Genomic DNA, 11,118 nt, shown 5'->3' with positions numbered 1-11,118 from the left:
GGGGGCGGTGCGAGGCGGGCTCTTCGCGCCACGTGACCGGCTGCCAGGCGTCCCTCCTCCCTCCGGGGCATCGGTGCGGGTCACGAGGCGCCGTCGGTGTCGCCGACGTCACCGCGCGAGAGAGACCAACTGTGGGAAACGCCGGCGAGGGCCGGGGGGGTGGCCGGGTGCACGGCGAGGGGGCGGGGCCGGCGGGTGCGCGGGGCCGGGGCGGGGCGGTGCGGCACGGGGGCGGTGCCAGCCGCGGCCCGTAGTAGGCGCCCTCCCCCCTGAGTGACAGAAGGCGCCCGGGCACAGGAGCTCGCGCTGGGGCCGGAGCCGCAGCTCGCGCCGCCGCCTCCCTGCGCGCTCCCCTCCCCCGCTCACCCCCTCCCCTCTGGCCGCGGCGCCATCCGGTGTTATGAGGCGGCCCTGAGGGGCGGCGGCGGGGAGCGCGGCCCGGCAGGGTGACGGGGTCTCGCTTCGCCTCGCCGGCTAAACCCATGACTACGGCAAACTGCGGCGCCACCGACGAGTTCGACTTCAGGCTGATCTTCGGGGAGGACGGGCAGCCCGGCCCCGGGCCGCCGCTGGGGCCTGCAGGTGCGCTTCTCCTCAGCCGGGCCGCGGCCGCTCCCCTCCCGCCGCGCCGGGCCGGGGGGGTCGGCTTCCTGTTTTCCTCCGAGTAAGGCGTAGGGCGGGGAGGGGGGGCTGCCGCCTGCCCCGCCGCGGCGGGAGACCGGGAGGCGGGGGGAGCGGCGCTGTCCCTCCTCCCTCAGCCTGCGGCCGCTTCACGGCGCCGCTCCCGTCCCCTCCCCTCGCTCGCGGGACGTGGGGGCTGCGGCGACGCCCTGGGGGCTGAGGGGGGCGATCCCGCCAGCGGGGCCGGGCTGGGGCTCTCCGGGCCTCTCGCCGCCGTTACAACTTTCTCTGGGAAAAGAAACCCGAGAACTCGCGTCGTGCGGGAGGAGCCTTCCCCGGAGCGCGGTGGCTTTGGGGGGGGGAGGCCCCGGCTCTCGCGGACACAGGGGGCTGTTTGGATCTGGTGGGCCTGCCCCCCCTCCCCGGACCGGGCCGGCCCCGCGTCCCGCTGCCGCCTCTGGCGCAGGTAGCGGCGGGGGGCGACCCGCGTGCGATCGCCTTCGGTGCCGGCGCCGAGCTTGGGTCGCGTCGCAGGGCTTGGGGGAGGGCGATCGGCGGGGGGTCCCGGTGAGGTACAGCCTGCCCTTAAATTTGGCGTAGGGCAGTGAGCGACAAAATATTAATGGGACTGGACTAGAGACTTGTTTGGGGCTCTTGCGATGAAAAGTTTCAACCTAACTGTTCCCCGTATATAAAGCATCGTAGTTACTCCAGTGTCGTCTTGTAAACTTTGCGTACGTGCGTGTATATACGTGTGGATGGGCAAAACACTGCGTGTTGAGATGTGGTGGCTGTTTGGGTCCCTACGTACAGATATACACGCACATTTCAGAGTGCTTCCGTTTTATTCTGTTTTGTACTACTGGAGCCTGAAAATGCCGTTTAAAAAAACTCGTATTTCTTTAAATCGCACAAAATAAAGTATTCCCTGTAAATTATGATGTGCAGAATCAATAAGAGCCAGCTGTGCAGTGTGTAGCTGTACCAGAGTTCGCTGGCTGCCTGCTTTTTTTTCTGACCTACTTGAAATAAGTATTAATTGGTAATGCACTGCCTTAAGTCTAACTGGTTAGATGATAAGGTTGTTCTGAAACATGACTGTATCCAGGCTAAATGATGCAGCCATATTGTTTTGTTCTCTGACTCGATCGTCTGCATAAATTGATTAGAAAAAAAAGTTGTTTGATACAGTCTGTGTATAGCCCAGTGTGAGCACTCAGGATTAATTTCTTACAAAATCTCTAACTTTCTTGATGCTAAGATTTAGTTTACAGATTCCTTCAGATAGGGGGAGATTTTCTTTGCCTATTTTCCAACTTAGTGGAATAGCAGATGGTGCTTTTGGGAAGGGGGCCTGCGTTCTGCTAGCCAAATAAATGCATTACAGTACCATATGAAAACAATGGAGAATGTTAACAAATTACAACAAAAATAATTATTACACTCCTATTTCTATTCTTTTCACATAACACTAGTAGTATAAATTATGGTCCTCCGTCAATGATAGATGAGAATGAGAAAAGAAGTTGCTCAGAAAACTGGAAATACTAGTGGTACTCAATTCACTTTTATAATATTTGTATTTTGGTAGCATTCCTTAACAAGCAGTTCAGATATTACTCTGAATATAGAGAATTTTCCATGCTTGATAAGTTAAAACTACGTTTAAGACAAATTTGAAAATGTGATATTCACACCATGAACCGATTTGTTTTCTGTAGCTTTCAGTAAGAAATCCTGCATCTGCATCTGTAACTTAGTAATTTCACTGTTTCATGGAGTACTAGAGATGATCTCACCTGCTGTGCACAGATGTGGTCTGCAGGGGAAAGGGTTAAATAGGTCTCTGCCTTCAAGTATTCTATTAAAAGGATTGCCAGAGTTTAGCTGTTAATTCTACCCATGTATTTTATATATGAAGAACTAGATTTCATATAAGAGATTACCCATATTGGAAATCTTATATTTTTCCCTTCCGCCTCTTCCAAGTATATTAGTTAGATGAACAAAAGTTCTTAGATCTTCCTAAAACATATATTTCATAATCCCGTATCACTTGCTTCAATGATGTTGTCCGTTGTGCAGCAAAGTAAGTGTAAGGGTATTTTTTTTTTTTAGTAAGTGCTAATAATAAAACATGTAGGTCACAGGGAAAGTTGCTTGATTTGAAATAAATAATATTAAAATTACTAAGTCTTCCACGATCATGGAGAACACTTGAAAACATGTTCTCATGCTTCATGCTGTATCTCTAAAGTTTGGGATTGGCATCCTTGTGAAACAAGGATGTCTAGTACTAAGTTCTTGTGTAAATAACACGAAAATCTACATTAATGCTTTCTTTTATGCTGAGACTACTGTAGTGTTGTGAGGATTTTATTCTTTTATATATGTACATATATAAGTATATGTATGTATTTTTTAATCAAAAGCAAGAAAATGTGAGCTGTTCTTTCATGTCATTTAATATAGTTTTGATTTCTGAACTACTAAGAAAATGCTAGTCCCAGGCAGTAGATTACTCTTTTTATGACATTAAAAGGATGATAAGAGAAACTAAACCAACCGGGATTCTGAGTTATTACACAGAATGTTTTCAGTGGTTTGCAGGATAGTGGAACTAACATACTTAGTTTTGTGCTAAGTGGCAGGAATTGAGACTAACGTTCTGCAGTAGTGCTTGTGTGCTTGATCTGAAAATTATAGTTCCTGCTGCAGAGGGGGATGCATGAAAGATGGCTTAAAGATGCTTGAAAGTCTGTAGTCTAATATTGCAATCTTTGTAGCATACTTCACTTGAAATCAAAAGGATAGCCCACTTCATCTAGCTTGTGAACTGAAGTAAAAATTTGCTCAGGTTGCTAAATAAGAGATTGTCAAAAACTCTTCAGGTACTTTTAAGTGGAAGTTAGGTACTAAGCACCTTCTGCAAAATCTTATTCTCTTTTTCTCTGATAGTTTAGTGTCCTTGTCCCAAAGAAGAAAGAAGCTGTCAGTTTGGTTTTGTAGTGTTCAGCACTCAAAACAGGTGGTACAGAGCTTCATCTGTACCATCATTACAGGTGGTAATGAGCTTTATCTTTTTCTGACAAAATAATTCAGGCCGCCAGTGCCCAAAGGTAATGCTATAGAGCACTCTGAAGCGAACCAAATCTCTTTGGTATACTCTTTCTTGAGAAACTGTTTGGTTAGTTGCAGTAGCATCTGATTGCATTTTGCCGCCTTGTATCAGTTGCATTTGAAATGCCTAAGTAGGCATTTGAATTACAGTATCGTGCACGTTCTGTACGGTCTACTAAAATGATTGTCATGTAACTACATTTGTCAAGTAATGTATTTGAGGTGCCACCATGTTTGGTCTTTTTAATGAAGAGATTTTTGAGGTTTAATATGTGACACTTGAATAATTGAATTTAACTTGAATACTTTTCTAATTATGCCCTCATCCCCTTTGCCCCCCAGTTTTGCAATACTATTCAGTATAATTTGGGGAAGTTTGCCTAGAATTTATTAAGCATTTAAAAAATAAACTGCATTAAGGTCTTCACATTACTGTTAAAACTCTGCTGAGGATGAGGTGTGCTGTTTAAATGCCGAACTGTGCAAAAGGGGAGCAAATACAAGTTGCTATAATTGTTTCTTTAGGGGAATTTTTATTTTAAGGGTTCATCTTCTGTTTTAAAGAATGAGTTTTTACAAGGTAAGGGCCTTTAAAGAACTTGGGGTGTGTAGTATTAAGCCGGGAATTCAGGATCTTGTAAGGTTCTGTAACATCCAAAATTATTTCTTGTTGGTATGTGAAATGGGGACTGACTTAAAATTAGAGGCTGCAAACTGTTCAATATCTAGAAAATGAATTATTTAATTACTTAGGAAATTCTTACAGATGAGTTATTGATACTGCTGTTTAGAATCCTGTCTAAAATGTTCTTGTTATTTCTGATTAAGTCTTCTAAGAGCGAAAGATGGGCTAAGGTTTTGTTACCCAGTAAAACAGAGTGATAAGTGGAATTCCACCCAAACACCCACCTTTTGTTCTTGGATTATGAAGTAGGGGAGGAGAAATTCATATTATCTTTCAACAGAAGTAATCATCCATGGTTGATCTTGTTTATTTTTTTTTCCCAAAATACTAGTGCTTTAAAAATACTCATATAAGTATAAGATAAAAGTACCCTCCTTGGACTTTTGGTTCATAATATCTGTTTTATTTTCTTGGAAACTGTGAAACAAGCTGAAAAGAGGTTCTCCATATTTCCTGCAACTTAATATTTGCTTAAGTAGTACTATTTAGTAATCCTGTTACAGATGAATCTCACAATCTGTCTTACTTTTCTCCTGAAAAGTATGGTATGGAAAGTATGAAAAATATCCCAGTTCTGTGATGAATTTAGTGACAATTCAAAACATCTTTGCGAGCTGGAGCCTTGCTCTGGATAAGGACAGTACATCTGGATTTGGATCTTTAGTTTATTTGAAAACTTCTATACTCTGGTTCTCCTTTGAGTTTTTTTCCTCTAGCTTAGAGCCAATAGCTTACTGGTTTGAGGCTGTTACTGAATGTCAACATTGAAATACACATTTTGCCATTGTGACTGTCAAAGTAATACCTGATCTTTTGTTTTGAAGGTTTCCATGTCTGACCTTCTTTCTCTGTGAGCAACTGCAGGCTGCTTGGGCTGCTCAGCAGTTACCTCCTGCCCATGTGTTACGTGCTCTGAAGTGATGACTGGTGCTGAATTTTTCCTCAGTAGCTAGGTAGAGTTCTCTGTAGCAGAATGTGGCACTCTATATGTGTCATTTAATTTAGATATGTAGTAGAAGTCTTACAACCAATTATTTGTACTAAAACATCACCACAATACTAGTCTTTATAGCTTTGCATTGATCACTAATATGTAAAGTATTCTTCTTCACTTCTTAAATGTGTATTCATGACAGGTATTGCTGTCACGGATTGTTGGTAGAGAGTAGAAAACAGCCTAAGCTGTTTACAGAAGTTTGCAGTGTGCTTGAACTTTTTGTTCTTTTCCCAAAGATGATGATTAAGGTAAGCAACACTAAGAAAGTCAAGTTGTGGTAGGAAAGTGAGTAGTCTTGTAATTAGACTGAAAGGAAAATTAAGGGCTGGATGTTGGCAATAATTGTGCACTTGAGGTGTGAGCTGACTGAGGGTTGCTCTTGGTGAACTTAATTTTTGCGATCGCATACTTCTGATCCAGAACTGCTACAAAGTTTGCTTTCCTTAGCTGAATAAGAGAAACTCGCAAGACCTGATCTTCTGAAGTATTTTTAAGAGACCATCCTGCATACTTGTATGGTTCACCTGAAGTTTTATTCCTTTTTAAAGTCTTTTTATTCTGTTTAGATTTGGTTGCCTCTATGAATGGGTAGGAGAGAAAGTCTTTGCACAAGATGGTAACTGTGGTTAATATGTATAATTTGAGCCATCCATATAAATACAGCTGTCTGTGCTGGTCTGTAAGCATTTGCTATACAAAAGAGCGCTCATGGATTAAGACTAGGATCAATTGGTGCAGCTTTAAGAAAGGAATGAATGGACAAGTTGCTTGAGTCCATTTCTTTTTTTTCCCTTAGATATAAATGATACTTTTCAACAGAAATGTTTATTTATTAGATATCGAGCTTTAAATGTATTGTGATAGGTACCACCACTTGAGGGAAATGTAAAATAAAACAATAGTAACTACAAGCTAGTGGATAATGGTATCTGTGCGCGTAAAAGATTGACATGCAGGGACACAATGCAAATCAGTCATAGGCTGTGGTTATATAATCTGCTGATGGAGGGGAGGAGGGAAAACAAAACAGCTGCATCTGACCAAAAATAGAGGGTCTGTGACAAGAACCTTGTGACTTCAAGCTAACTTAGAGACACACTGAGGAAGAACCAAAGGAAAATGTGTATTAAAGTCAAATCTGGTATCAATGGAGTCAGAGTTGCCTGGCCATTAAGAGTAACAGATTAAGATGGTAATCCTGGGAAGCTGACATGTTTGAATATGTTGTGTTTTTTCACAGTATGCTGGATAAATGAAGTCTTGCCTATTTGGATAAAACTTGACCAGGACGAGACCATTTGGAAAAATACCAAACTCTCTTGTGTGCTGTTGCGAAGCAGTTGTAGTTGCACCTGATCTAATTTCATAACTTTTATGGTTTGGCATATGGTTCTTGGATCACTACATAGTGCATCAAGAATCACTATGTAGTGAGTCACTACATAGTGCAGGGATTTGAAAAAGATCCCTAGTTTGACAAAATGTCATTTATTTTGCGTGGGAATTCATAGTTGCACCTCGCCCTCTGTCCCCTTCCCTCCCATCTGAATTATGGGCACAGTGCAAATGAAAACAAATCCTGGGATGTGGGTGATGGGCAGGGTACAAAAGCATTTGTGCTAATGCTTTTATTTTACATATTTCTGAAAATTAGAAATAAGCTCTTTCTTTCTTCAAAATAAAAAGTAGCCCTCTGCTTAAAACATGACAGTCCTTTTCCTTTTGTTTGTGTTGTACAACTGCAAGCAGTTTATCATATCCCACCTGAAGAATAGCCAAATAAGTAATGTTGCTGTGAATGAGTGAGAAATGAGAGTAGATTGGGCCTGGGTCAATAGTAAGCAGCAGTTTGGCTGTTCAGAGCAATAATGTAAATATGGGAGTTGTTGCCTAAAGCTGCTCTAGTGGGCCAGGGAAGTACGTGGAGCAGACTTGGCAGTAAGCCCAGCCTGTAAAACAACGTCCAGGTCCTTGCATTTGTCTAGGCATGCCATGTGGGGTTCAAATGACAGTGGAATTTAAGATGAGTGAAATGATCAGTAAGGCTAAGTAGAATTGCAAGGCAGGAGCAAGCTTATTAACAAGCCAGGATTCTCTTCTACCTTTAGTACGCCCATCTGTGAGTATTCTTGTGAAATACTGGCGAAATAGAACATTAAAAAAAATTGTGGAACTGTTCAAAGGCATTCAGGGAAGATTGGTTTAAATCTGAAGAACTGCAGAACTGGTTGATAAGCAGGCTTTTGGGCTGTGTTGTGGCCTGCACATCTCATGAGTTAACTGAACAGCTGAACTTAATCATTTACGTGGCTCTTCTGATTGAATGTCTCAGTGGCATTGAATGCTTATGGTTACTTTTCAGACAAAGGATGATAGGTGTGATAGAAGAGAAGATACTTTTGGGAGGCCTAGTCCTTATTTTTATGTACCTGGGGGAAGGAGAGAAGAATCAACTTGCTGGGGATCTGACTACAAACTTTGGGCTTGTGTTGTGTTGTGGTTTTGGTTTAGTTTGTTTGTTGTTGTTGGGTTTTTTTAAGCAGAAACAAAGACCTCATTTGAGGCTGTATAAAAGACATTTGTAGGTAGAAACATGAGCAGATACTTACAGCTAATTTATTACTCCCAGAAATGTGGAATCATATTATTCATATTAATATTTAGATTAATAGCAATTGCTTGTTTAAAAAATGGCTTCTCAGACTGCACTTTGAAGATTAGTCATCACTTCCAAAACTAAGAAATGTTTTTAATATAGCAAAATTGCTGGATGGAGTTGGATTTTTCTGTTTGTTTTTTAACAGGTTGCTGGAGAGGATTATTTTGAAAGTCTTGTAAATATTCCTCTTTGGACTTACTCTTAGGTCCTTTCAACCCAAGATCTTTTCCATTTTCTTATGTATGAGGTTATTCAAGATTGCAGGAGGCAAGTAACTTTGAATTCACTGCTTAATGGGAGTCTTTATGTTTTAGTGTCTGCTAACTTTGCTTTTTAGGGACAAATGCTGGGAGAAATTTATTTTTTTTTAAATCCCAGATTTTAATTTTTTTAATGGTTTTGGTAAATAGAAAAAATGGGAAGACCACTTAAACATAAATTCAGTGATAAGCGGCATTTGTGCTGTGCTGGAGAGGGAATGGAATTGTGACTGATTGTAGTTGGGACAGGGCACAAACTGTTACCTTCTCACTAAAGTTGTTTTACAGAGTAACCCTTTGTATCTTCATACCCAAAATGAAAGCATGCTCTAAAAACAGAATGACGAGCTGGTAACAGAGTCATGGTGCATTTATTAACTGTTAGTGACAATGATTCACTGCTTTTGATGGCTGCTTAATGGGCTGTAATAATGTCTACACTGATTTATAGCTACTCTTGTGTATCTTAGATGTTTTCTAGCAGTTGTTCTCTATATCAAGAACACAAAGGAGATGAGGAGGTGGAGTAACTGTATGATTACAAAAGGCTTTAACGGTGTCATTTGGGATAACTGTACTCAAGTGACAAGGCCACAAGAGAATGTGTGGTTTAATCCAAAGAACTGCTAAGAAAATCTGTCAACATTTTGTATTTTGCATAGCTTCTTTAAATTAGGTCAGAGTCTCTGTATTCCATCAGTGTAATTTGTCAAATTTAGGCATTTGAGAGCAAATGCTACTGTCTTTCAAATTGCCTAGCATTTTTGGTTGGGGGCAGGAGGTTAGGCTGATTAGGTACAGTATGTGGTGAAACCTCCACTCCTGCTGGAATAAATGCAAGCTGTTTAGGACTCTGAAGAGATGCAAAGTTTCAGGACTTACATGTGGCACGGTCGTGAGGCATGCTAATATGGCCTCCCTTGTATTTTGGGGGATCATTCTGAAAGTTGCTGGAAAAATGGCATTTGTGCTCAGCTTCAGCCTCCCCTTTCTCATTTGGCTGTTTGATTCCTGTTTCTGCCTGTTATGCTTACTGTGTCAATCTCAGCAAAGTGAATTCAAGGTGTTTCTGATTCTACATTCATGTGAGCAGCTGGGAAAACAGGCAAGTTTCAGATTATCATTCTGGCTCATTTCAGTCCTTTGATGTACAGAGCCTTTGAGTTTCATGCACCTGAAGTCTACGTTAAAGCTGTATTATAAATTTATTGGTGAAAAGCTGTAATATTAATGATTTGAAATACTGAGTTAACTATAGGGCAGGATTGCCTGCTGTGGAATGATTTGCTCCCTGTCATGTTGTAGGACAGCTGCAGAAGTACAGTGTAATTTTGCTGAGGTGTGAAGGGTTCCCAAACTAGTTTGTTCAGATACTATCAATACCAGTTCTCAGCCTCTGTGTCATGCTCTGTTTGATAAACAGAAAGAGGCATGCCCCCATTTCGGTCTCCCCTCCTCTTACTGTGTAACCTCTTCCCACTCAAACTTCTTGCCTTGGTTTATTGCATTCCTTTTCTACCAATTTTCTCAAAGACCCTAGTCTATGTCACCATACTCTCCTATAAACTAAAATACCCATTTTCTTGCACACTCCTGTCATCTTGTTTCGTTTGCTATGGCCCTACTTATACATTCTGATCTTGGAAAATTGGGTTCTGCTCAGTGCTTGGTTCAGGACTGGTGCAGACTGTAAACCTGGAGGTGTCTCTGTATAGAGCAGCAGGTTGCTATCAGCAAGCTCATTGGTGTTAGAAGGTGATCAGTGGTGAAGGCATTCATGTAGGTAGTTAGGTGAGGATTTCAGTTTATAGGTACAGCATAAACCAGAACTTTGAATAACTGGAGAGCCTTTTATGGAGTCTGTTAGTTTTGCCCCCAGAAAGGAAGAGTTAGGTTGTGGATGATAAACTGGTCGGCAATACGGAGAATCTAGGCAAACCTTTGGCTGGCAACTACAGCACATAATTCCCTTATTCTCTTCAATCAGTATTTGCCTAATGTCCATGCTTTTCTTTACGATCAGTCTTTTTTCTGTGGGTCAGCACAACACAGCAATTTTGGAGTGTTCAGTCTTCTCTCAGTTCCCATGTCTACACATACTAGATGCTCTGGGATTGCAGGGCTGCAGTCCTTTCACAAATTCTAACAACTGATCATAGTACTTCATCTTCAGAATAACAGTGACAAATAGGCTGTTAATACTATGTGTTAGTAACTGCTGCACGGACGTATAGTGTCGTTTTAAGACTCTCCCCAATGGCCACAGTGTATTTCTTAATATCTCTGAACTACTGGGTCGTGTTAAGCTGACTTTCTAACACCGAATGACAAATGAGGCTTCATCAAACTGGAGGGCAAGAGCTTCTGTTTTGTCTACAAGGGTATTATGCAGTAAAATACCGTGCCCTCTTGAATGACGTACCCACAGAGAAAAAAGGAAGCAAAGTGGAGCCTGTAGAACTTACAGATTTTTAAAGCAAAAAGTAAGTATTTTTTTAAACCTGTTATGAGTATTAATGAATAATCCTTAAATACTGAACCAGAAGCTCTATAAAGTTTTCATTTAAAGACATGCTTCATAATCAACCAGAAATACCAGAAGAGCTGGAGAAGGCACAGGTATAAACACTGCCTATCACTTCCGGTTGCTATTTTCTGTTCTTGTAACTGAATTTAGAATGACTAATTCTTGTTGAACCTTACAGTTACAAGCTGGATTCTCTACCTGCTTTGTACATCACTTTTTAGCAACATATCTCAAAGCACTCTGCTATGA

The 11,118-nt window shown here is 41.8% G+C and overlaps 1 protein-coding gene across 3 annotated transcripts in view; it reads left to right on the top strand.

The window, feature by feature from the left end:
* The first annotated feature begins 263 nt into the window (after nt 1–263).
* Nucleotides 264–11,118, top strand: part of NFATC3 (nuclear factor of activated T cells 3) — a 76,242-nt gene continuing 65,387 nt past the window's right edge. For all 3 annotated transcript variants that reach the window (XM_072871867.1, XM_072871865.1, XM_072871864.1), the window contains exon 1: nt 264–582. In XM_072871867.1, coding sequence (XP_072727968.1) covers nt 483–582 — 100 coding nt within the window. In that variant the 5' untranslated portion in view covers nt 264–482. The remainder of the gene's footprint in view (nt 583–11,118) is intronic.

The sequence above is a fragment of the Ciconia boyciana genome, chromosome 9 (genome assembly GCF_034638445.1).
Source record: "Ciconia boyciana chromosome 9, ASM3463844v1, whole genome shotgun sequence".
Lineage (NCBI taxonomy): Eukaryota > Metazoa > Chordata > Aves > Ciconiiformes > Ciconiidae > Ciconia > Ciconia boyciana.
Note: the sequence above shows the minus strand (reverse complement) of the source record. Positions and strands in the feature narration are given on the sequence as shown.